This window comes from Ursus arctos, unplaced genomic scaffold, assembly GCF_023065955.2.
Source record: "Ursus arctos isolate Adak ecotype North America unplaced genomic scaffold, UrsArc2.0 scaffold_6, whole genome shotgun sequence".
In the NCBI taxonomy this organism is placed as follows: domain Eukaryota; kingdom Metazoa; phylum Chordata; class Mammalia; order Carnivora; family Ursidae; genus Ursus; species Ursus arctos.
The window spans coordinates 49,576,919-49,603,265 of NW_026623078.1; the positions used below are offsets into that span (position 1 = coordinate 49,576,919).

The 26,347-nt window shown below is 43.2% G+C and overlaps 1 protein-coding gene across 1 annotated transcript in view; it reads left to right on the forward strand.

Annotated features, from left to right (window-relative positions):
- Positions 1–4,942: 4,942 nt before the first annotated feature.
- The window catches only part of LAPTM4B (lysosomal protein transmembrane 4 beta), a 71,327-nt gene continuing 49,922 nt past the window's right edge, over positions 4,943–26,347 (forward strand). The window contains exon 1 of the mRNA XM_026495675.4: positions 4,943–5,265. Coding sequence (XP_026351460.1) covers positions 5,167–5,265 — 99 coding nt within the window. The 5' untranslated portion in view covers positions 4,943–5,166. The remainder of the gene's footprint in view (positions 5,266–26,347) is intronic.

Consider the following 26,347-nt stretch of genomic DNA (forward strand, 5'->3'; position numbering starts at 1 on the left):
GAGGCTGGCTAGGTTGTGAGGGCCCCCTGGGGACTGGGTATTTTGAAAAATTCTGCAGACCCAAGGAGTAAAGGGCCACCCCTGTGTGTTAGGTATTTGGGGCCTCTCGCCTTGGGTAAGTGTGTCTTGTAACCTAGGTGTGTTAGGGCCTGATAAGGGAAGTAGTTGGGGTGGGAGCTTAGCAAATTGCCTGCAAGGGGGAGTTGAGAGCTTTGAGCTATGACTATAAAACTGGGACAAGGTGGCGCTTGGAAACTACTGCAGCAACCAGTTCCCTATATTCCCTTCCCTCTGTGTGGAATTTCTAAGATGGCCCCTGTTTTCCTGCCTGGACTTCGACAGATGCAGATGTATTCGATCGCATTCCACGTGTTTACACACTGATAAACAACTAGAGTATTATATTAATATGACCGTGGACCACAACACTGTTGCATTGTTGTCAGCCCCACTATCTCCCACGCATGAATCCCTCCACCCATCTTTGTCCCTCTCACTATTTCATGAGTTTCTCACAGGTAGGGATTGTGTCTTATGCATTCCTTCTCACAAACCCCATCCAGAACCTGACCAAACCCCAGATGTGTGCTTTAATAGATATATGATTAATTACACGCATCTCTGAGAGCACATCAATCATAATTTTTGACTTCCACCTTGGCTGCAATGCAGGCCTGGAGCCAGCTCCACATTCCGACCTTCACAGTCCTGCCCCCTGGCAGGGATAAGATCCAGATTCTTCGATGAATCATCTGACATACTACTTAATTTCTTCCGCACATTCCTATAAAATTGACATTTATCACAGCTTCCATGAAACAGTTCTTTGTTATCGGACAGCTTTCCCTTTTCTTTCTGTTGTTGGTTTTGTTTTTAATCTCTAAGAAAGACATGGGACCTATCTCCGGGGCCAGCCTCATGGGCATGTGACCCGGGCAGTAGCACGGGGTCCCCTGCTTAGAACAGCCCACACATGGTTTAATGTTGCCATCTTGGAATGCTTAATACTTTTAAACAAGAACCTCGCCCATTCTCATTGTTGCACTGGACCCCACGAATAATATAGCCAGTCCTGCCTATCTTATTGGTATGTGCCTTAAGCTTGTGACATTAATTGATCATGGAGGCATATGGATTTAACATGGTTTTAATATTTAGTTCAGAAGCTCCCCGTTTTCCTTAGGAGATTTGCTCCAAACCTTTCAGCACCACATGGCATGAAAAGCTTTCCATCTTTTGTTACCTCCCCTGCCGATACCGACACCCCTAAAACTTCCTTAGCCCCGTCTTCTCCACTCTGTCCCCCTTCCCTTCAAATGTTAACTCCCAGCTATCATACTACCTGCTGTTTCTAAACTTGTGAGCTTGCCAGATGCTGGGTCCTTTCATGTCCTGCTCCCATCCTGTCCGAGGTGGTCCTCTGTCTCTCTCCCTAGCCAACCTCAACGTACCCCACACGTATGAGCCTAGATGTCACTTCCCAGTCTTCCCTGAGCCGAGATGTGGGGCTCTCATAGCACCTTGTGTTAAACATAGGGTAGCATTTACCTTGCTATTATGTTACTGTCTGTTTCTCTATTTCCCTCTTGAAGCTTGCAAGATCCCTACAGATAGAAACTATCTCATGTTCTCTGAGCTGACAGCCATGCTCACTCAGCTCCAAGCAGGTACCGGGAAAGTTTTCATTCACCAAATTCATGACTGCACGAGTGAACAGATCCGTGGTTTATTTGGAGAGCGTGTGAGGAGAACTATAAGGTTTTTCTTTTGTACCATCAAGGACTGAGAAGTACTTACATCATTGAAGAAGGCATTGAACAGCACCGCCTGCCACAGGCCCGTGAGGTCCTTTTCCAATGCAGCCACGGAAGGCATTGCCTCCCTTTTTTCCTTTCCAGGATAGCTAGACAGTAGTAGCGCTTTGACTTTCTCAGCCTTTGAAGAGGGGGCCTGAGGTTTCTCATGGGACACTCCCTTACCCAGGTCATAAAGGGAGCCCCAGTGAGACCCTCCCTACCTCCCCAGAGTGTCTGGCCCAAGCAAATCCTGGAGCAAGTGCTTCTTCCTTCCCCTTTTGTCTATGTTCCTGGTCTGTGTTCTATTCACTCTTTCAAGGCCCAACTGAGATGCTAACCGCCCACAGTTGTCATGTAATTGACCCCCCTCTGCTTTCCCTTTGCATTTTGTTTTTACCTATAGGGACACTTGACGCACATTCTGGTTTTCACCATGGAGACTTGGGGACTGGAGTCGTCAGCTTTGGGAGCTGGGGCAGAATGTTCTCATCTTTGCAGCATGTACGTCTTTATTTCCTACACCCAGTCACCGCTCAAACTGCCCCTGGGTATACTGGATCACTAACAGACTGAAATACAATTAGACCTAGAAAGGAAGAGATTTGGAAAAGGAATGAGAGTGGCTTTCTCTGATGGAAAGGAAAATTTCCTTCAATTCATTGGAAAATATCTGCACTTGGAGGAAGGGGTCAGGGGAGGATTCAGGGAGAGAAAAATGGGGAGTACAAGAAGGCAAGGGAAGGGACCTGGGTGACAAAGAGGTTGTGAGGCCGGAAGTCCTAAAGGTAAGAAGGCTTTAAAATTTGGTAAGGACGTAGGCAGGCCCTGTCCGAGGACCCAGAGGGGCTCCACAGGACCAGCCAAGAGGGTCCTTGACTTTGCCAAAGATGGAAATCAACTGTGAGCCGGAAGGAAGTGAGAGCAGAGTTGACTGAATAGTGTATGTGATAAGAGTATAGCAGATGGGGTGTCTGGGAGACTCGGAAACGGAGAGGTGAGCCTCCCGGTCGCTTGGGGTTAGGGGTTTCTATTGGAGAGGGGTCTAGGGTACGTGTTCCTTTAGGAACCCAGGGTTGGGTCAGATCAGGTAAACGATAGATGTTATTCCATATATCACTGAAGGTAAGGGTCTTGATGCCAGTGTCGACGGAGGTTTGTTTGAGGTGAATGTCTTGGAACATGTTTGGGATCCGGTTCTTTGTAGACGTTATCAGGTATTTGGGGGCCTAGGATGAAATGCAGAAAGATGAACTTTCTGGCTTCCCCCATGGAGTGGGAACACAGCTTCTCTGGTTCACTCAGATGCAAGGTGAAATATGGAGCATGAGTAAATGGGGCCTTTCTAAAATGGAGTCGCTACAGTCTCCCCATCTCCATAACAAAGGCACCATGGAGACAGAGAAGAATGGGAGAGGAAGGGTGAGTGACTTGCAGGTCAACCTGATCAAGGTTATGGAGGCTGTTGTCTTTGCTCTAGCAGACAAAGAGCATGTGTGGCCCCAGAAGCTGAGGGGCCCAGGGGTGAGAGCAAGGTGACCTGTCTGAAGACCTGTCCCACTGCGATCAGTACTCCAGTAAACGTGCCGCTGTTCGAGAATGAGTCACTGGCTGCGGCCACCTTGGGAAGCCTCTCGGGTTTTGTTTTTCTGGGTTTGTTTGTTTTTGCCAATCCTCCCCAGTCCTCTTGCGTGCAAATAAATACAACTGACACTAAGTTTCATTTCATAAACTTTGCTTGCAGATGTACTGTTTCTCTTCTTATCTCCTTTCTCCAGCCAGATTTTCTCTACTCTCATCTTTCTTCTTATCTAGAGCAATTTGGAAAGCGTCTGTGAATTCAGATCTTGAATAGTAAGCTCTGTGAAATATAAAATTCTCTTTAATCAATGAATCATTTGCCTAATGAATCTGAAATCCTGGTGGGCAAAGCTGGAGGTAATTACAGGAACATGTTGGGAGTATGAATTTGGAAAGCAGTACTCCCCACCCTGATTCTCTATTTCCATCCTGCTCAGAGCGCTCCTGCTTGTTCCATGGCAGCTTAAACGTAGCTATGGGTATAACTGAACATTAAATGGAAGACTCCAGAGAGAAAATTATCTCAGATGTGAGAGAAAACAGAAATTTGTTGTGAGAAAACAAAACAAAAACTGATCTTTCGTCCTCCTTCTTTCTGATTATCTCCCACAATGATGTTACTTATTAGTTGCAATCAAGGGCCCACATCTGACAGTCTCTGGGGAAGACGCTCCAGTTTTGAATCCAGGTTTAAGCTACACACTAAGAATGCGACAGCTTTACAGCCGTGTAAAACTAGTCCCTCACTTAAACCACCTCATCTAACATTTTCCTTCCCTCCTATACAACCTGTCCTTAAGAAATTTAAATCCGACCGGTTTTTCTCTTGCTCCAAATCGGAAATGAAACTTTGACATGCATTAATAATCTAACGCATCTGAGATGCTTGGTTTAAACAGTGATTAGAGGGAACCCAGGACAAGGGCGCTTTGAGACCAAACAACGAATGCGAGGAAATAACCCCCAACTGGAGTCCTGTCTTTCAGTACCCCTTACGCTCTGTGTTGTGTCCTTCAGAGACCTTGTGGCAGTAATTGGCTTGACGATTGTTTCTTTAGAGCTGCAGTCGTGATTAAAAATGCTACCCGAAGCACAGGGAGGATGTCCTTGACACACATCCTATTTTCTGGGAAAAAGGTTACTACCACAGTAATTGAGCTGGGAAGCCGAGACAAACTGCTCTGGGCTCCAGCAGCGGTTCAAAGTACTGCTGTTGACCGGAATCACACCCTGCAGTTTTCCCTCTTCCAGTTTGCAAGATAACAGGGACAGCATTTGCATCTACAGATTATCTGCAAAATAGACGTGTTAGGGGAGAAACCACAACCAAAAGAATCTCAAACCCGTGACAGTTACACAAATGACCCCATGAAAGAGGGGGAGGCCCGGAACTCCACGGCGGGCCTGCTCCGGGCCGACCCCGGCCCCGGGGCAGGAAGATTGATTTATCTACCCCAGGCCGGCGGCGCCCGCAGCTGGCTGGAGCCCGCGGTGACATCACTGGCCCAGGCGCGGGTCACGTGGCCCGCCCCCGCCTCCCCCCGCCCCGCTCCTCCTCCTCCTCCTGCCGCCTTCGGAGCGCAGGGTCCGGCCGTAGTAGCCGCTCGGAGCTCTCGGCTGAGGCGCGGGGCCGGGGCTACCGGCGAGCGGGTGAGCGGGCGAGCGGGGCCGGCAGCGGCAGCGGGAGCGGCGGGAGAGCCGGCAGCAGCCGCGCAAGGAGCCCCGAGCGACGCGACCGACGCTCCTGCAAACTTGGGCGCGCGCTCGCGCCACGGCGCCCGCGGCCCGAGCGATGAAGATGGTCGCGCCCTGGACGCGGTTCTACTCCAACAGCTGCTGCCTGTGCTGCCATGTCCGCACCGGCACCATCCTGCTCGGCGTCTGGTACCTGGTGAGCGCGGCGATGGGGGGGCGCACCTGCGGGGGAGGAGGCGCCAGCGCCGCGAGCCTCCCCCCCCAACCCCGGACCCCAGTCCGCGCGCCCGCTGCGCCCTGCACCCCTACCCCTCCAAAGTGCGGCCTCGGTGTTGGGCGACGCCGGCGCTAATCCGCCTAAAGTTGTATTATTAGAAACTTAATTCTCTCCGTGAGCCTGTCCGCGATCCCCGGCTCGGCCAACCTGTGGCGGGGGTCCGGCCAGGGCCCGGAGTCGGGGGCGGTGTGCGCTGCGGCTGCGGCCGCGGCCGAGTCCGCCGCTTCCGGTAACAGTGCACCTGGTGGCCCGGGAGCCCCCAGGGGAACTGAGGACCACGTGTTTTCCATTCCTTTCTTTCTTCTCCCCACCCGTTGGGCTTTGTGTTTTGACGGTTCGCGACAGGGTCGTTGGGGTGGCAGAGCGCATTCTGGCACCCTGCGGTCGGGCTGGCAGCCCGGGCATGCCCCTGCTTCCTGCCCGCATCTGGCCTCGGCTTTGCTGTGTGGTCTCCTGCGCGCGTTCGGGTCCCGAGGAGGAACGGTTGGGGGGTTCTTGGCACGCTCCGTGCATGAGTCCCTCCACACGTCTCCTGCAGAGCCGTTACTCTAGGAAGGGATTTGCTTGTGATTTACTGCGTTCCAGTCCGCCCGGGGAAGCCATTTTACACCCACTTACTTTCCTGTCCATTGACAGGTGATCCCTGTACCTTTCTTAGCAGACACCGCCAGCGAATCTGATTTTTTTTCTGTTTTTAGGTTGGAGCTTTTAAGAACTTGTTTGTATGGGGAGCAGTGATTAGCAGGGGCAGTGAGGAAACCTGATGGAGTCTTTCTGGCCCTGAGCCTGCTCCAGGTTGATTGTTGGCACCCCTGGACTGCACCAACTCTTGAGTCGGATTCCGTTGCATTTCGGGTTTTGTGACATCATGATGGAGAGTTAGACCCGAGCCACTGTGCAGTGAATACCACTGCATCCTGAGGAAATAATGGTACTAAGATGGCATATTGAACTTTTTTAGTGAGAATAAACGCTGCTTAATTATCAGAGCTTTCTTGGTTCATACTCACTTTTTCGATATAATGTGGACATAGTGTCAAATTGTGTCGTCGTGCCATTTTAAGCAAAACATTTTCCCCCAGGCGTATGGTGTTCTCTGCGCTATTTATAGTTTCAAGTTTCCTTTAGTCAGTGCCTATCACAGGCACACAATAGACGTTTTTTTGGCCTTAAAAGCTTTCAAACGGATCTTTGGTATGTGTGGATTCTTTCTGTGCAGTCTGCAGATAGAAGATCAGCATCTTGGCTCAACACGGACTTTGCTAAAAGCCAAGAAATGCTTTACCGAAATTTCAAATTACAGCAAAAGGAGAGTAGGTGGCCTCAAAATAGGGCTTTTATTGATGGTCAAGACAGACTATTGTATATAAATGTTTTGTGTCCTCCTTGAAAATGTTCAAAACTGCAGACTTGCAAGTACACCAGCAAATGTCATTTGTAAAATCTAGGGCACTGCATTAGGCAAATGTACTTACACGGTCTACAGGAAAGATAAATCTGCTTGAGCCCTGTTGTTGGCTGTAATCCAACCAGACAGCATTGGTGTGATAAAAGGAGAGTACTCTGCATGCTTTGTCTACTGTTTGAACATGCTTTTTGTGGAAAGTAGTTATTGCTGTTCGTGTTGTAGCATTTGCAAACAGCATGGCCTTTTGAAAGATAATTAGCTTTCGAACAGATGTAAGAATGCTACCTTAGGTAAACCTAATAAATGGGAAACCTGGCTTTAGTACTGATACTCTTCATAAAAACTCTTGCATTTTGCAAAACAATTTAGACTTGTGAATTTCACTCATACCTTTACATATAATTTGGTTATCTAGAACTTTGTTTCACATGAACATTTTTAAGATGAGTAAGGCACCTTTGCCTCTCACCCCACCAGCATCTGGATGCCATAGGGTCAGGTCAGACAGGGGGAGAGTTTTTCTGAAAAAAGGGTAGGGCTATCGGGAGATATTCAAATACACTTTAAATTTAATAAATAATTGCCTATGACACCAGAAAGGTAAAGTGGCTCCTTTCTATGCATTTTCTTTTCTTTTTTTTTTTTTTAAAGATTTTATTTATTTATTCGACAGAGATAGAGACAGCCAGCGAGAGAGGGAACACAAGCAGGGGGAGTGGGAGAGGAAGAAGCAGGCTCATAGCAGAGGAGCCTGATGTGGGGCTCGATCCCACAACGCCGGGATCACGCCCTGACCCGAAGGCAGAAGCTTAACTGTTGTGCCACCCAGGCGCCCCTCTATGCATTTTCTAATTGTTGTTTCCTACCCCACCATTTACTAAGGCCCTGTGTGCCAGGTACTATACCAGATACTTGGCATACGCTTAATTTTTACGTATTCCTGGTGAAGGTAAATTTTCTAAACCCTGTTTTATAGATGAGAAAATAGAGGCCAAGAGAGCTTAAGTGATTTGCATACAGTCCCACGGTTGGTTTGTGGTCCGTGTGATGTTTTAGTCACCTCGTTTCCACTTGTTTTTACCTTTTAAAAGTTGTGGGTGTGTTTTGTTTTTGCCTTAGAATAACAAAGGTTTCCTTTGGTCCAGTAATAAAGCATATTGATTATAGGTATTTATATTAGAGATCATTTTTTGTTTCTTTTTATTTTAATGAGGCATAATTTACATACAGTGAAATCCACAGAAGTGTACAGTTCATTGAGTTGACAAATGCATGCACTTTGTGCCGCACACCAAGAAAACGTTTCCAAAACCCCACAAAGTTCCTTGTGTGTCTTCCCAGTTAATCCCTGCCACCCCTTCACCTCACCCTAAAGGAGAGTTTTACCTATTCCTATAAATGGAATTATACTGTATGTATTCTTTTGTATCTGGCTTCTTTCACTTAGCATTAACATCTTTTAAATTCATTCATGTTAATTGAAGTATATCAATAGCTTGATGCTTTATATTGCTGGGTATTATTTTATTGTATGAATAAATCACAATTTATTATCCATTTGCCAGATGATGGACATTTGGATTATTTCCAGTTTGGGGCTATTATGGGTAAAGCTCTGAACATTCTTGAACAAGACTTTTCTTTAAGGTTTTATTTATTTATTTGAGAGAGAGAAAAGCGAGCAGGGGGAGGGGCAGAGAGAGAGAGAGAGTAGCAGTCTCACTGCTGAGCAGGAAGCTGGATGCGAGGCTCCATCCCAGGACCCAGAGATCATGAGCTGAGCCGCAGGCAGCCACTTAACTGACAGAGCCACCAGGCGCCCCTCTTGCACAAGACTTTTTGTGGACATGTGTTTTTATTTCTCTGGAGTAAATAACCTAGCAGTGGATTGCTGGTTATTGGGGAGAAGTACGTTTAGCTTTATAAGAAACTGCCAAGCAGTTTTCCAAAGTGGTTCTGCCATTTTATACTCCAACCAGGAACGTACGAAGTTCCCGCTGTACCACGTCCTTGTCAGCATTTGGTGTGGTCAGTCATTTTAATTGCAGCCAGTTTGGTGGGTGTGTAGTTGTAGCTCGTGGTAGCTTTAGTGTTTGCGTTTCGTTTATGACTAATGATGTGGAACAGTTTATCTTTGCTCATTGGCCGGTCATATAGCTTCCTTTGTGAAGTGCTGTTTATTGCCCATTTTAAAATTAGATTTTATCTTTTTTTTTCTTAGTGATTTTTAAGAGCTCTTTTTATATTTTGGGTTCTGGTCTTCTGTTAAAGATCCGTTTTGTGAATGTTTTCTCCCAGCATGTGGCTATCTACCCATTTTCTTAATGGTATATTTTGATAAAAGAAGTTTGTTGTTGTTTTGAGACAGAGGGAGAGCTGCACTAGAGGGGGGGGGGGCAGTGAGAGAGGGAGATGCAGGCTCCCCACTAAGCAGGGAGCCCAAGTTGGGGCTTGATCCCAGGACCCCGAGATCATGACCTGAGCCGAAGGCAGACACTTAACTGACCAAGCCACCCAGGTACCCCGATGAACAGAAGTTCTAAATTTTAAAGTTCAATGTGTCAGTTTTTTCTTTTCTGGTTAGTACTTTGTGTACTCTAAGAAACCTTTGCCTACCCCCAGATTGTGAAGATACTCTCATATTTTCTTCTGAAGCTTTATGGCTTTGACTTTTATATTTACATCTGTGATCCACCTCTAATTTTGTGTTACAGTGTGAGGTACAGGTTTGTATTTGTTTATTTTATTTATTTATTTTTAAAAGATTTTATTTATTTGACAGAGACAGCGAGAGAGGGAACACAAGCAGGGGGAGTGGGGAGAGGGAGAAGCAGGGGGAGTGGGGAGTGGGGGGAGGGAGAAGCAGGTCTCCGCTGAGCAGGGAGCCTGACTCTGGGGTCGATCCCAGGACCCCGGGATCAGGACCCAAGCCGAAGGCAGACGCCCACGGACTGAGCCACCCAGGCACCCCTATTTGTTAATTTTAAAAGGCAGTTTAACCGCTTACCCTAAAAAGAAGTTGAATTATTACATAACCTTTAATAACTATAAACGTTTTCGGAGAGACAGTAAGATGATTATCCATCTTCACAGGGAGTGAAGACTGACTTGTCCTGGTTTCCGGAGGGATCATGATATCAAAGAAGTGCAGCGTGATTGCTGTGTAGTCTTCTGGGGTTTCCACTCTTTCTTCATCCAAACTTCCTATTCTAAACCCGAATCCATTAACTTCCTCCCCAGGTTCGCCCGTGCTCTAGTCTGTCTCTCACCATCTGTCTAGACTCCTCGGCTGCACACTTGTTTCTCCTGCCACCGCGATCTCTTCCGTGATTCCTCCGTGATTCCGTGTCCCATGTCCTATTGATTCTCGTTCTACCTCCTGATTACCTCCTTGTTCTGCCCTTTCTTCTTCTTGCTATCATTTGCCTCATTTAGGCTCCCATTAGCACTCACTTGGCTATTCTAGTAGTCTCTCTGTTTTTCTAGCTTTGCCATTAACAACTTTGTTTTTTTTTTTTTTTTTTTAGTCTGTTATAGATGCAGTTCCCGGAAGTATTTTTCTCAGACACAAATATGAACTTGTTAGCCTATTCCTAAAAACTTTGGCTCTCTGTCCTAGGGAAGTCTCTGTATTCCATGACCCGCATGTTGTAAGCCAATTTCAATTGGCTTGAACAGCTAGTTCAGTGGTTTCTGACACGTCTTTCCCCCTCCCACACCTTCCTTTTCGGATTACCTCTTTTTCATTGCAAAAATCCCGAGATTCATTCTGATTTGACAAACCTAAGTTACCTGTCCACCCCCGAACCAAACAGGTCAGATGAATTTAGGTCTGGGATAGTCGCCTGACCTTGAACTATTGATTCCAGAGAGATGCCAGCTGGGGATGGGATTAACTTTGCTCAAAACACCAGTTTTTTGAGAGCAGAGGGATGAGTCATTTCCCAGAGAATCCGAGGCTGTTGGGGAGGAGGAGGCAGTAACAATGCTTACTCCTCCTCAGGCTGAAGCCCCCTTTTCTTATGGAGTAGGTTTTACCACCAGGACCTGACTTCTGACATACTCAAGCAAAAGTTTTTCCTTTGTAATTTCTTTCATTGTTTTACCACGTGATTTTCTTAGAGTGTTTTAAAAGGGGGTGCTGGTGGTTGAATGCATCTGAACTTGACACCTGAGATGAGTATTCCTTAGTGTATGTCATCCTTATCATCTTCATCTAAGCGTGTTTTAGGCACTTCGTCATTGAGCAAATACGTACTGAACGCCTCTTTGTATTTGTACCCTATTCATAAGGTAGTCGGCCATATATCAGATTATAAAGGATGAAAGAGGTCAGAGTAGCTAGTTTCATTAGCTTTACGACCTGACGTTTCAAATAACCAACTGGTTCACTTTGAAAGTCCCAGTATGCTTGTGTACCCAAGCCTGATGGATTCTCTTTGTATCCTGAGAATTATGGTGCGATAAATACTGATTTTTTTTGTCTGGGTGATAATACTGGATAGTAAAACTGACAGCTTGTATTTGTAGAATGATTGATCGTTTTTAGTGGGCTTTCCCATTTATTCTTATTTAAACCTTAAAGCAACCCTGGGGTCAGGTGCTATAGGTGGTCCTATGCTCATTTAAGATGGCTTTCTTTTTAGATCTCAGATTCTATGACTTAACTCCTAAGTCCGGGGCAAGACATGAACTACTACACAGGACTTACATAATCCTTATTACCTAGTGTTTTCCCTGCTGTGCTAGATTGTAAAAGACTGAAATACTAGGTTATAGACTTTGGATTTTATTCTGCAGGTAGTGGGGAGGCATTGAAGAATTACGAGCAAGGGTGATAAGATGAAAGCAGTTTTTTTCCCCCCAGTGTAAGACTCTGTTTTGTTTTTTGTTGGTCAGTAATGCACTGTATTTATTTATTTATTTTCCCTTTTTACCTTTTGACTCCCTTTACCCATTTCTCTGACCTCCCACCTCCTGCCTCTGGCAGCTACCGTTTGTTCTCTGAGCTTGTTTTTGTTTTTTTAGATTCTACATATAAGAGAGATCAGATGGCGTTGTCTTTCTCAGTCTGACTTATTTCACTTATGATGACGTCTTTAAGGTCCATCCATGTTGTTTCAAATGGCAAAATTTCATTCTTTTCTTATGGCTGAGGAGTATTCCATCGTGTGTGTGTGTGTGTGTGTGTGTGTGTGTATATATATATATATATATACATACACATATATATATATGTGTATGTATGTATGTCACAATTTCTTTATCCATTCGTCTGTTGGGGGACACTTAGGTTGTTTCCATATCTTGGCTACTGTAAATAATGCTGCAGTGAACAGGGGGGTGCAGGTATCTTTTCAAGTTAGTGTTTCTCTTTCCTTAAGGTAAATACCCTGAAGTGGAATTTCTGGGTCATATGGTAGTTCTGTTTCTAATTTTTTGAGTTAACTCCCTGCTGCTTTCCATAGTGGCTGCTCCAGTGTACATTCCCACCACCAGTGCACGAGGGTTCCCTTTTCACCAGATGCTCGTCACACTTAATTCTTTTCTTTTTGATACTAGCCATTCTGGCAGGTGTGAGATGATACCTCATTGTGGTTTTGATTTGCATTTCCCTGATGATGAGTGATGTTGAGCACCTTTTCATGTACCTATTGGGCATCTGGATATCTTCTTTGGAAAAATGTCTGTTCACATCTTCTGCTCATTTTTAAATTAGGTTGTTTTTTGCTGTTGACTTACAAGGGTTCTTTATATATGTTGGGAAGTAGTGGCTTATCAGATAGATATATGATTTACAAATATTTTCTCCCATTCAGTAAGTTGTCTTTTCATTTTGTTGATGGTTTTCTTTGCTGTGCAGAAGGTTCCTAGTATGATGTCGTCCCACTTATTTTTGTTTTTGTTGGTTTTGCTTTTGGTGTCAGATTAAAAAATCATCACTAAGACCTATGTCAAGGAGTTTACCACCTGTTATTTTCTTCTAGGAGTTTTATGGTTTCAGGTCTTACATTCAGGTCTTTAATCCATTTTGAGTTAATTTTTTAAAAAAGGTTTATTTATTTGAGAAAGAGAAGGAGAACATGCGTGTGCCTGTAATTGAAGGGGTTGGGGCAGAGAGGGGCAGAGGGGGAGGGTGAGAGAGAATTCTACACAGAATCCCCGCTGAGCATGGAACCTGACATCAGTATCTTGACCTGAGCTGAAATCAAGAGTTGGATGCTTAACCACTGAGCCACCCAGGTGCCCCCATTTTGCGTTACTTTTGTGTGTGATATAAGATGGTGATCGAACACCATTTCTGAACACCGTTCATTAAAGAAACCTCTCCTTTTTACTGTATATTTTTGGCTCCTTTGTTGTAAATTAATTGACCATATATATATATATGAGTTTCTATTATGTTCCATGATCTGTGGGTCTGTTTTTATGGCAAACCATACTGTTTTGATACTATAGCTTTATAATAGTTTGAAGTCAGGGAGTGTGATGTCTTCAGCTTTGGTCTTCTTTCCTAAGTTTGCTTTTATTATTCAAGGTTTTTTGTGATTCCATACAAATCTCAGGATTAGTTGTTCTTGTTTCTTTGAAAGATACCATTGGCACTTTGACAGGGATTACATTGAATCTAGCTTGCTTTGGGTAGTACGGACCTTTTAACAATGTTGATTCTTCCAGTCCATGAGCATGGAATATCTTTCCATTTATTTATGTCTTTTTTGATTTCTTTCATTAATGTCTTAATAGTTATCAATACACAAGTCTTTTACCGCCTTGATTGAATTTATTCCTAGGTATTTTATTCTGTTTGACACAATTGTAAATGGGATTGTTTTTTATTTCTGTTTCCAATAGTTTATTATCGGTGAATAAAGATGCAACGTGGTTTTGAGTATTGATTTTATATCCTCCAACTTTAATGAATTCATTTATTCTAATAGTTTTTTGATGGAGTCTTTAGGGTTTTCTATATATAATATGTCATCTGCAAATAGTGACAGTTGTACTTTTTTCTTTCCAATTTGGTTGCCTTTTATTTCTTTTTCTTGCCTTATTGTTGTGCCTAGGACTTTCAATACTATGTTGAATAAAAGTGGTGAGAGTGTTCCTTGTTTTGTTCCTGATCTTAGAGGCAATGCTTTTAGCTTTTCACTGTTGAGTGTGTTAGCTGTAGGCTTGTTGTATGTGGCCTTTTTTATGTTGAGGTATGTTCCCTCTATAACCACTCTGTTGAGAGTTTTTATCATAAATGGATGTTGAATTTTGTCAATTGCTTTTTCTGCATATATTGAAACGATCATAGGATTTTTAGCCTTCATTTTGTTAATGTGATATAGTACGTTGATTTACGGATGTTGAACCACCCTTGCATCCCTGGAAAAAACCCTCCTAATGGTATATGATTTATGGTATATGATTCTTTTCATATATTGTTGAATTTGGTTTGCTGTTATTTTCTTGAGGATTTTTACATCTATGTTCATCAGGAATAGTGGTCTGTCATTTGCTTCTCTTGTAGCATCCTTGTCTGGTTTTGGTATTAGGTCAATGCTGGCTTGGTAAAATGAGTTCGAAGGCGTTCCTGCCTCTTCTAGTTTTTGGAAGAGCTTAAGAAGGATAGGTATTAATTCTTTGAATGTTGGGTAGAATTCGTCAGTGAAACCATTTGGTCGTGTTTTCTTTGTTGGGAGGTTTTTGATTATGGATTCAACCTCCTTATTAGCAGTCGGCCTGTTCAGATTTTATTTCATCATGATTCAGTCATGGTAGGTTGTAGGCTTCTAGGAATTTATTTTTTGTAGGTTGTGCAGTTTGATGGAGTATAATTGTTCATAGCAGTTTCTTACGATCTTTTTATTTCTGTGGCATCAATTGTAACATTTCCTCTTGTCATTTCTGATTTTGAGTCTTTTTTTTCCCTGGTGAGTCTAGCTAAAGTCTTGGCAATTTTGTTTGTCTTTCCAAAGAACCAGCTCTTAGTTTCATTAGTCGTCTTTATTGTCTCTTTAGTTTCTACTTCATTTATTTCTGTTCCAGTCTTTGTTATTTTTTTTTTCCTTCTGCCAACTTTGGGCTTCCTTTTTTCTGCTTTCTTGAGGTGTAAAGTTAGAGTGTTTATTTGAGACTTTTCTTCTGTCTTGCTGTAAGCGTTTATCACTGTGAACTTCCCTCTTAGAAGTGCTTTTGCAGCACCCCACAAATTTTGGTATGTTATAGTTCCATTTTTATTCACGTCAAGATTTTTAAAAAATTTTTCTGTTGATTTCTTCTCTGACTCATCGGTCAGTAGCATGTTTTTAAATCTCCACATATTTATAAATTTTGCAGGTTTTTTCATGTAATTTCTAGTTTCATACCATTATGATCAGAAAAGATTCTTGATATGATTTCAGTCCTTTTAAATTTCTTAAGATTTACTTTAGCCAAATGTATGATGTATCCTGGAAAATGCTTCATGTGCATTTGAGAAGAATGTGTATTTTGTCCCTTTTGGATGGAATGTTCTGTGTATGTCTGTTAGTCCATCTGGTCTAACATGTTATTTAAGGCCAGTGTTTCCTGCTGATTTTCTATCTGGATCATCTATCCATTGATGTAAGTGGGATATTAAAATCCCCTACCCCTATGGGTGTCTGTTTTTCTCTTCAGATCTGTTAATCTTTGCCTTACTACCTATGTTGTTTCATAAATATTTACAAATGTTTTATTTTCTTGTTGGATTTACCCCTTTAGTATTATGTAATTACCTTCTTTGTTTCCTTTTATAGGCTTTCTTTTAAAGTCTTATTTTATCCGATGTAAGTCGCTACTTCAGCTTTCTTTTGGCTTTCATTTGTATGGAGTGTCTTTCCATCCTTTTACTTTTCTTTTTTTTTTTTTTTTTAAAGATTTTATTTATTTATGTGACAGAGAGACAGCCAGCGAGAGAGGGAACACAGCAGGCGAGTGAGAGAGGAAGAAGCAGGCTCCTAGCGGAGGAGCCCGATGTGGGACTCGATCCCGGAACGCCGGGATCACGCCCTGAGCCGAAGGCAGACGCTTTAACGACTGCGCTACCCAGGCGCCCCCATCCTTTCACTTTTCAGTCTGTGTCTTTACACCTAAAGTGAGTTTCTTGTAGGCAGCATATAGATGGGGCTCTTTTTTTTTTTTTAAAGATTTTATTTATTTATGTGACAGAGAGAGACAGCCAGCGAGAGAGGGAACACAAGCGGGGGGAGTGGGAGAGGGAGAAGCAGGCTCCCAGCCGAGGAGCCCGATGTAGGACTCGATCCCGGATCGCCAGGATCACGCCCTGAGCTGAAGGCAGACGCTTAACGACTTCGCTACCCAGGCGCCCCTGGGGCTCATTTTTTAATTCATTCAGCCACTCTATCTTTTGATTGGAGAATTTAGTTCACTTGCATTTAAAATAATTATTGATAGGTATGTATTTATTGCCATTTTCTTAATTGATCACTGGCTGTTTTTGTAGTTTCTCTTTTTTTCTTTAGTGGTATACTTCTATTCCTTTCCCTTTATCTTTTGTGTATTCACTAGGTTTTTGTTTAGTGGTTACCATGAAGCCTACATATAACAACTTTTATATGTAAGAGTCTATTTTAAGTTGATAACAACTTAAAGCTTGATACCATTCTAAAGCTCAACATTTTTACTGTCTTTGCCATGCTTTTTTTAAAAATGTTTTATTTATTTTTTATTTATTTTTTTAAAAGATTTTATTTATTTCAGGGAGAGAGAAAGAGCATGAGATGGGGGAGGGCCAGAGGGAGAAGCAGACACCACGCTGAGCAGGGAGCCTCATGTGGGACTTGATCCCCGGACCTTGGGATCATGACCTGGGCCAAAGGCAGATGCCCAACAGGCTGAGCCACCCAGGCACCCTGCCATGCTTTTTTTTGATGTCACATTTTACACATGTATTCCTAAACTGATTATTGAAATCCCAGGTGTTTTTACTACTTTTGTCTTTTATTTATTTATTTTTTAAAGGTTTATTTATTTATTTTAGAGAGAGAGTGCATGCATGCACATGTGAGTGGGAGGAGGGGCAGAGGGAGAGAATCTTCCCACTTCCTGCTGAGCGTGGAGCCTGATGGGGGATCATGACCTGAGCTAAAACCAAGAGTCAGCCGCTTAACCGGCTGAGCCACCCAGGCACCCCTACTTTGTCTTTTCACCTTCATACCAGCTTTATAAATGATTAATCCACTAGCGTTACTATATATTTACTTTCCCAGTGAGAAAACAGTATGTTTTCTTGTTAAAAAAACAAGTTTTTCTTTTGCTGCTTTTAATATTCAGTTTTTAAGGAATGTTAAAATAGCAGGCTGTTTTAGGTGGTTGAAAACCTAGAAAAGATGTGTTACAGTCCTCCAGATAGGAGATACAGAAGATTCCAGTTCTTTCCAGTACCAGTTTCTCAATAGCTAAGGCTGTGGATAATATTGGTGGGAATTTTTATCAGTTAGTGAATGATATAAGTCTCTCTTGACATCTAGACTTCCTCCATCTGAATTCAGGAATCGAATAGATTTGGGTAGTGAGGGGTACTGAATTTTTGAGAGATGTCCAGTGAGCTCTTTTTAAAATGCACAGGTACCCTCTGCCACCACCTAATTATAAAGGATCAAGGGTAGCTCTATAAAATATTGGCTGGAGAAGATTTCAGTGATATGTGTGTATGTATGTATTTTCAAATTTGAAATATAATTAACATGCAGTGTTATATTAGTTTCAGGTGCACAATATAATTAAAAAATTCTATACATTTCTCAGTACTCAGCAAGATAATTCCCTTTATCTATCTTTACCCATTCCCCCACTCACCTCCCCTATGGCAACCACCAGTTTGTTCTCTGTATCCAGTGATATTTAATACGTTTTTCAGCTTTTGTTGCACATTGTGATAGATGTTCATCAGGACGTTTTAAAGAAAGGCTGGCCATGAAATAAAGATTGCCATTAAACCTGTCATTAATATCAACTTCTCTGGGACCCACTCTAAATATATCTAATTAATGAACAAAGTGTCAAGTATTAAAGTGGTTAACATGAGCTTTGCACTGTTATGTGTATTATGTTTAACTAAATATAAAATATATTTATTTTAACTTACTTTGAATCTTTGTCAAAAAGAAAGAGGTCACATTTTTCCCTTCCAACCCCATCTCCTTTGGGGCAGATACATTATTGTCCATAAAAGAATGCTAGTAGAAATAGTATGTGAGCCCTAGCAGCATAATTTACTACTTTCTACCTCTCTCCCAGCTCCCTTGGCTCTTAATAGAGCTCGTAGAGCCTTAAGAAGAGTTCTTGAAAAGCTATAAACTGGTTAGCCCATTTTATTTGAAGAAAAATAAAAATGAAGTGAAGGTCACACTTCTTCAGCTGCTGTTAACAAACTTTTATTTAAAGGTTTCGAGTCGCCTGTTTGCAGTTGCAGCTTCCAAGAGAAAATTACTTCTCAGGGGAAAATGTGAGCACAAAAAGATGCTTAAAAGAAATACGATTTCAGATTATTAGTAAAAATAAAGTTGAGCTTGCTCTTTTTTTATTAACCTTGAGCTGCTAAAATTTACATGGCACTAAATTATGACTATTAAATGATTTGAGTAGTTAATAACTTTTTATGAAGACAACCTGGTGAGTCCAACTTCACAGATGAGATAACATTCAGGGCTAAAAAGATTGTCTCCAGTCTGGGTCAGTATGTCTTCCAATTACGCATAAAAAGAGGGGTTTGCTTCTTGATAGTTGTCTGTTGAGGCCTGAGTTTGGATTACCCCAGTCTTGATCTAGTGCTGCTGGTCTAGGAGTTGTTCTTTTTTTTTTTTCCTTCTTCCTTTTTAAGGTATCATTGGATTTTCTATGTATTCTTTTCTCCTTTATGTTACATTAATTTTAACCTCATTATTTGTTACAGTGTAGCCAAAATTTTGTAACAGAGATGTTAAATGCAGTACTCAATGCAAGTAAAAGTTTATTTCACTCTCATGTAACATTCCAGGGTTGGTAGACTATTCCGTGAGGTCATTCAGAGACCTGTTCTGCTGGGGCAGCTGTGCCATCCCAAATGGCGTGGATTCCTTCTCTGGTTCTGAGGTGGCAATGTCCTTTAGCCTTGTCCACGTGGCTGGAGACAGCTTAGCAGTGCTGACGTGGTAGAAGGAAGAAAGGACACCGGGAGGACAAGCAATTTTGTTTTTGTTTTTGTTTTTTTTTTTAAAGATTTTATTTATTTACGTGACAGAGAGACAGCCAGCGAGAGAGGGAACACAGCAGGCGAGTGGGAGAGGAAGAAGCAGGCTCCTAGCGGAGGAGCCCGATACGGGACTCGATCCCGGAACGCCGGGATCACGCCCTGAGCCGAAGGCAGACGCTTTAACGACTGCGCTACCCAGGCGCCCCAGCAATTTTGTTTTTTTAAGGATGTGAAATGGAAATTGCCTACATTGCTTTCACTTACATACCAGTAGCCCAAAATAAGACCTTTGACCTAACTGCAAGGGAGGCTGGGAGATGTTATCTCTCGCTGGGCCTTTATGTATCCGGATCAGCCTATGGCTGTGAAAGAGGGGAGAGCAGATTCGGGGACATCTGCTAGTCTACATGCCCTGCAGGGTGGCCTAATTTTTAAGGTCCTGCTGCCCAGTGGGAACCTGTACTACCTGCAGAAGGCTTTCTTCAATTTCGAGTCTGCAAAGCGGTACTCACATTTCCAAATGCTAGTCTTCTAACCCTTTAGTATGTGATACTTTTTCTTTTCTTTTCTTTTTTTTCTTTTTTTAAAGATTTTTTTATTTTTAAGTAATCTCTACACCCAGAGTGGGGCTTGAACTTACAACCCTGAGTACAATCCTGAGATCAAGAGTCACATGGGCCACTGACTGAGCCAGCCAGGCAACCCTGTGATACTTTTTTTATGCATGCAGTTCAGGTCTCCATAGCCTGTTTTAAAACAGGCTCCAGATGAAGCCTATCTTTTCATATTCAGAGATCCGGAATGTTCTTTAGAACGTAAAAGGGAGCATGCTTGTTCTCAGCATCCAAGCCCCCCACTCCCAAGTCTCCCAGAGGCTCTTTGGACCACACTTCTCTCTCTGGCCTCCTCTGGGGGACCACCCTTTGCCTTATGTCCAATGTCCAGCCTTCTCATTGATCACATGGGCATGTGAGAGCATCTGATAGTGCCTCAGCCTGAGAGGGAAGATCAGAACCCAACCGAGTCCGTTTGGAGAAAGGGGCGTGCTTGTGCTGGGGAGCAGATAGGTTTCGTTTTGCCTGCTCTGGTCATATGGAGGGTGGATATCTGACCACTCCCTTGGAAAGAATTCTGAGCATGCACCAGGGGATTGGTTGGCAGGCTTGTGCCACCGCAGTCTGTAAGCTGGGTGTGGTGGCTTCTTGAGAGGGAACTGGGTTAGTAGAGAAAGCATGCGTGGCATTTGTCATCAGAGGATCAGTGAGCGAGTCTCAGTGGAGAACTCTGACCTTGTGTGGGGTTTCCTAGGCAGGCTGAAGTGCGTATTTGTAGAGTAGAATAATAATGGTCACACTTCACAGGGGAGGCAAGACTGCTTCAGTGATGTCAATGCTGTGTGTGGTGGTGGTGGTTTCTTGAGGAAGACCTGTTAAAATGATGACACTGTGGGCTGCAGGTGACTCAGGAGGGTCTCACTGAATTTGGGGGAAAACATTTTTACATTTAAAAATTCTGCCTATTTGGGGCACCTGGGTGGCACAGTCGTTACGCGTCTGCCTTCGGCTCAGGGTGTGATCCCAGCGTTCTGGGATCGAGCCCCACATCAGGCTCCTCTGCTATGAGCCTGCTTCTTCCTCTCCCACTCCCCCTGCTTGTGTTCCCTCTCTTGCTGGCTGTCTCTCTCTCTGTCAAATAAATAAAATCTTAAAAAAAAATAAAAATAAAAATAAAAAATTTGCCTGTTGAAATGTGGCTCTAATAAAAGGTACAAATTCCATTTTACTGCTTAACCGTTTCCCCCTCGCTATGCGTAACCTGGAGACAGTGCTTTGATTTATTATAGCTTCAGCAGCTTAACACATTGGCTGTAATTATATGTCCATTCAAAGGGCCGAAAAGAGTGGCTCATTTTTATGTTTCTATGTCCTAGGACTGTCTCTCAATACTTAATTGAGTCATTTAGTCTGATACCCTAAATTATTTGTGCTGTGATCTTTTGTCTCTCAGGATTTCCAGAAGTCTGTTACTTTCTGGTGTTAATAATGTCATCTCCCTGTGAAGTCTTTCAGCTTCTCCCTGAGCCACTAGTGTAGCAGAGTTCCTTTTCACTGTGAATGAAACATCCAGTTTGACTGCCTTCCCCACCACACAGTAAGCCACCTTGTGGTCTTTGCCATAATATGTATGTGATGCTAGCATTGTGCTTGACCTGTATTTGTTGCCTCATAGATCCTTTCTGAGCAGTTGAATGAATTATTTAATGAATGGTATAGCATTCTGCATTTTATTTCCTTGGCTGTTGATGTGTTTACCCCACTGAACTACTAATCTTTGGGGGCAAGGACCATGTGTTATTCATCCTTGTGTAGCCCAGTTTCAAGCAGAGCGCTGGGGACGTAGATGTGAACTGATTCATTCAATCTCTTAGGCAAATAGGATTTTACAAAAAATCCAATCCCCCCCCCCAATATATTTACCACAGTTGATGGAATTGAAATAGTACTTCAGTATCAGAACAGGACTATATAGATAGGGGCTAATTTGAATATGAAAGCACATTGGGATCAGAGTTCTAAAATTAGATTTAGAGCTACTTCAAATAAAAAGTTCAAACTTAATCATTTCATTTTGATTTTCCTGTTGAAGTTGGACCCAAGTGAAAGGCACATCTGCCATTATTAGCTTTTTAAAATTACTATTTTTTTAAAGGGGGTGAGGGGCAGAGGGAGGGGGAGAGAGACACTTAAGCAGGCTCCACACCCAGCACAGAGCCCCAGGTGGGGCTCAGTCTTAGAACCCTGAGATCATGACCTGAGCCAAAATCAAGAGTCAGACTGAACCACTTCAGCTTCACTGACTGAGCCACCCAGGTGCCCCTGCCATTATGAGCTTTAAAGCCTCCCCTCCCCCCAAATATTGGAATTTAAAATTAGCCAACCAGGGGTGCCTGGCTGGCTCAGTTGTTGGAGCATATGACTCCTGATTTTGGGGTCATGAGTTTGTGCTCCATGTTGCGCATAGAGATTACTTTTTAAAAAAAGTTTTAAAAAATTAGCCAATTATCTCAAAACAGCATATCTGATTATCTATATTTATTTTTTACTTTTAACCATTTTTACTGTATTGCACACATACAGAAGATGCACAAAATACAAACAACTTGGTTATTACTGAACAGTTATGTATCTACTACTCAAGTCTGACTCTTCTCTTAAAGGTTACCCTAGAGACGACAACATAACATCCTTGACTTTTTAAAATCTCACAGTAACTGGTACTTTCATCCTCTTCCTGGGCAGTGCAAGGATTTAAGATCAGTTCCACTCCAATTATCTGCTCTTGGTTTATATGCTGTTGTCCATTTTGAATCTGTTTCTATTTTGCACTCATAAGTCACCATTACTCTTCTTGTGTTATCAGTATTCACGTTTGCCAACATAATTATCATTTCTGTTCTTCTTTGTACATCTTCAGTCTTTTATCTGACATCATTTTTCTTTTGCCCAAGGAATACCCTTCAATGCTTTCTTTACTTCTAAGCTGCTGGTGACAAATTCCCTCAGTTTTGTCCAAAAGTATAACTCACTAATTTTTTCTTTTTTCTTTTCTTTTTTTTTAAAGATTTATTTATTTATTTATTGGACAGAGATAGAGACAGCCAGCGAGAGAGGGAACACAAGCAGGGGGAGTGGGAGAGGAAGAAGCAGGCTCCCAGCTCAATGTGGGGCTCGATCCCGGGACCCTGGGATCGCTCCCTGAGCCAAAGGCAGATGCTTAACAACTGAGCCACCCAGGCGCCCCTCATTAATTTTTTTGCGCTTTGTCTAATGGGCTAAATGCATCCACTGTGTTCTTGGTTTGGCTTCTGCTGGTTTTTATTCTAGAGCCTCCTTATCCTTTTCAAATCTGTCCTGACCTTTTTTTTTTTTTTTGTGCTGCTATTTGCCTACCAAAATTCCTGTGTTTTTTTCTTTATCTCCTTGATTTTCATAAGCATGGCCACTTTAAAGGCCACGCTGTCTCACTTCAGTATTGAGAATACCTATGTTTCTATTGTCTGTTCTTTCTGCTCATTCCTGTTCTGAGAGTCTTGTCTTTTCCTGTTTGCTGTATTCTGTTCATTGCATTTGAAAAATTAAAATAATTCACGGCATAGGATGATCTTTCTCCACCAGGATTTTAATAGCTTTTTATTGGGGTCTATAGCACCTGGGCAGTGGCTTAAGCCAGTTCAAGACTCAGATCATACAAGGCTGGGCTGTGTCCCTATAAAGGCTTGTCTCCTTCTGGTTCACCTTCCTCCAGTGGTGAGGCCCCTGCAGGGTCTTAGGGAAAAGCCCTGTGGCACCTGCCTCCCACCCCCACCCAGGAGGCCCTTGACTCCCTGGCCCAGTGAGGCTGTCAGGGGTGCTGCTCGGGCTCTTAGCGCCCATCTGTCTTTTCTGGAATCAACAGATGCCCCCAAGGTACTTTTGCCTTCTCCTGGATTTTGGATCAGTAATTCTTCACTGCCTCATTAGCTCTCACATGTTCTCACAGATTTCCTAGTTGTTCTCAGAGAGAAATTCGTTTGTATTACTTCTTCGCCATTATCAGAAGTGGCAGATCCCTTAATAATTATTATTTTATTTTACTCTGACATTTCTCCCCTGAAACATCTATTTCCGAGATTTGACTTGAATGCCTGGCCAGATTTACTTGTTGTTGGTCATCTTCTTTCTATTAATTCTTTTTTAGAGAATCAGGTTTAATAATAATATTTTACAACATTTTATATTAAAAATATTTTTGAAGTTTTAAATAATTGTTCCTAACTCTAAAAGTAGTTCATGCTCATGTTAGGCACTCTGGAAAATACAAAAAAAGGTACAATGATAATTAAAGGTACAAGTCATCTGCAAAACTACTCCCTGGTTTATATATAAAATTGTTTTAGTGTTTTTAGTCTGTGATTTACACGTGTGAACCTATCACACATGTAAATATTAGAATGGGAATCATATAACATTTTTATGCTGTAGTTTTCATTTGACATACTGGGAACATTTTTATTGTTAACACTTTTTAAAATATGATTTTTAAAGCTTAGGATTCTATTATTTGGTAGCAGTATTATTAAGTCATTCTACTTTCATTTCAAGTTTTCATTATAGATAAATCTGCAGTCCTTTTTGGACAGCACTTTCTGTGCAGATTTCTTTTTTTTTTTTTTTTAAGATTTTATTTATTTATTGGACAGAGATAGAGACAGCCAGCGAGAGAGGGAACACAAGCAGCGGGAGTGGGAGAGGAAGAAGCAGGGTCCCAGCAGAGGAGCCCGATGTGGGGCTCGATACCGTAATGCCGGGATCACGCCCTGAGCCGAAGGCAGATGCTTAACCGCTGTGCCACCCAGGCGCCCCTCTGTGCAGTTTTCTGACTGTTGTGTAATTATCATCTCAGTGGGTTTGAGTGTTATTGAAGTTCTTTTATTAAGGCTTTTTAAGGAATGAGCTGATAATTATTACACTGGACACTTTCAGTTGTTGAGATCTAAGCTTTAGGTATCACTGTCCACTTAGATGTGACACATGATTTAAAGCTCAAGAGCATTTTGGGTCCCTGGGGAATATACAAGGGCCTAACCGTTTAAGTAATTGGACAGAAGTCGAATTTATTTACATATGGAAGTAATCATTGTCAAGAACAAGGAAAAAATACGGGACAGCATGGGAACACTTTGTAAATAGAATGGGAACAGTTTGTACACGACCTACCAAAACAGACAAAGGAAGTCCAAGTGTAAGTGAGCGTTAGCTGAACAAGATCACAAGTGTGCCCACTCTTTCTTTTACATTTACATCAGCCGTGGTCGTTACATAATGGGCTCCTGGCAAGGTTCGCATCTGCGGTGACATTTCATTCTTAATCAGAACTGATGATTGGGTGATTTCCATTTTCTCTCTTTCAGGAAGTACTTCTTACCCGGGGTTCTCTGGGCTTCGGCTTACTTGACCTTTCCATCTGGCTCTGTGTAGTCGCTGCCGTGGCCAGTCCTCTCTGGCTCCTTTGCACAGACCTCGGGCCCTGTGGATCACCTGTCACCCTACTGTATTCACTATGTGTGTCTCCCATGGCGCGCACATTCCCATCCCACAGTAGAGGTTTTATGACACAGGAAATACGTGGCAGCACACGTTTTTCTTACGAAAATTTCACTCTGTGATGAAAAGAGCACAGTGGTGACGGGGCTTCTGTGATGGGTAACCTCACATTAACATCTCTGTTTTATTGCCGTCCCCTCTCTCTGGACTATTTTGTGGTCTGTGGTCTGTGGCTCGTGAGGGCTGGTGGTACAGAGGAGAAGATGGCAGTGAGCAGAGCAGCTAGGGCGCAGCCAGGGGCAGGAACCAGGGCCCACCGTGGAGCGAGAACGCTGGACCTGTGGCCAGAGCTCTTCAGTCAGGAGTGATGTGACGTGCGCAGAGACTGAGCAGGAGAGAGCAGGGACACCAGGAAGGCTGGGCTTCAGGCAGTCAGAGCAAAACTGAGGGCAGGCCTGAACACCGAAGGGGCTAAAAACAAGCAGAAAACATGATTCTTGGGACTGGACATCCTGGAAGTATTTTCCAGCGCAACGTGTCTACAGTCAGCCTCACCTTTGTCTCTTTGTGATTTCCCTTATCTCTGGGAAGTACAAGGTGTATCCCATCACCCAGCCTTGACATCTCCGGGTCTTGTTGGCATCCTGTTATCTTTGCATCTGGTCTCTTCCTGTGGCTCTGTTGATGCTGCCTGCACATGGAAAGGCCTTGGTGTTCCACACTGGGGCCTGAGGTAAGGTGACTTAACCTCTGAGAGTAACCTGGAAGACCACAATCTTTTTTTTTTTTTTTTTTTAAGATTTTATTTATTTATTTGACAGAGAGAGAGGCAGCGAGAGAGGGAACACAAGCAGGGGGAGTGGGAGAGGGAGAACCAGGCTTTCCGCTGAGCAGGGTGCCCAAGGCAGGGCTCGATCCCAGGACCCCAAGGCCATGACCTGAGCCGAAATCAAGAGTCCCATGCTTAACGGACTGGGCCACCCAGGTGCTCCCCACCCCCCCACCCCTCTCCCAGCCTGCATTTCTGCTCTCATGCCATTATGCTTACCTGTGCATGCTGTGTGCAGCCGCATCAAGCTACTTCGCTATGTTCACTACAGGCCCCTATCCCAGAGGCCCTACGCAGATTTGAATGTGCTCTTTTCCACACTGCTATGGTTCCAAAACCTTGCCATCTTTCCAGCCCCTGTCCAAGTGCTCCCATCTCTACTGCACCTCCCTGGGCCCCTGATCTCAGCCTCAAGCTTCAGTAATTCCTTTCTCCGAGCTCCCATTCGCCTTTCTCTGGACTCTTGGCATGCTTAC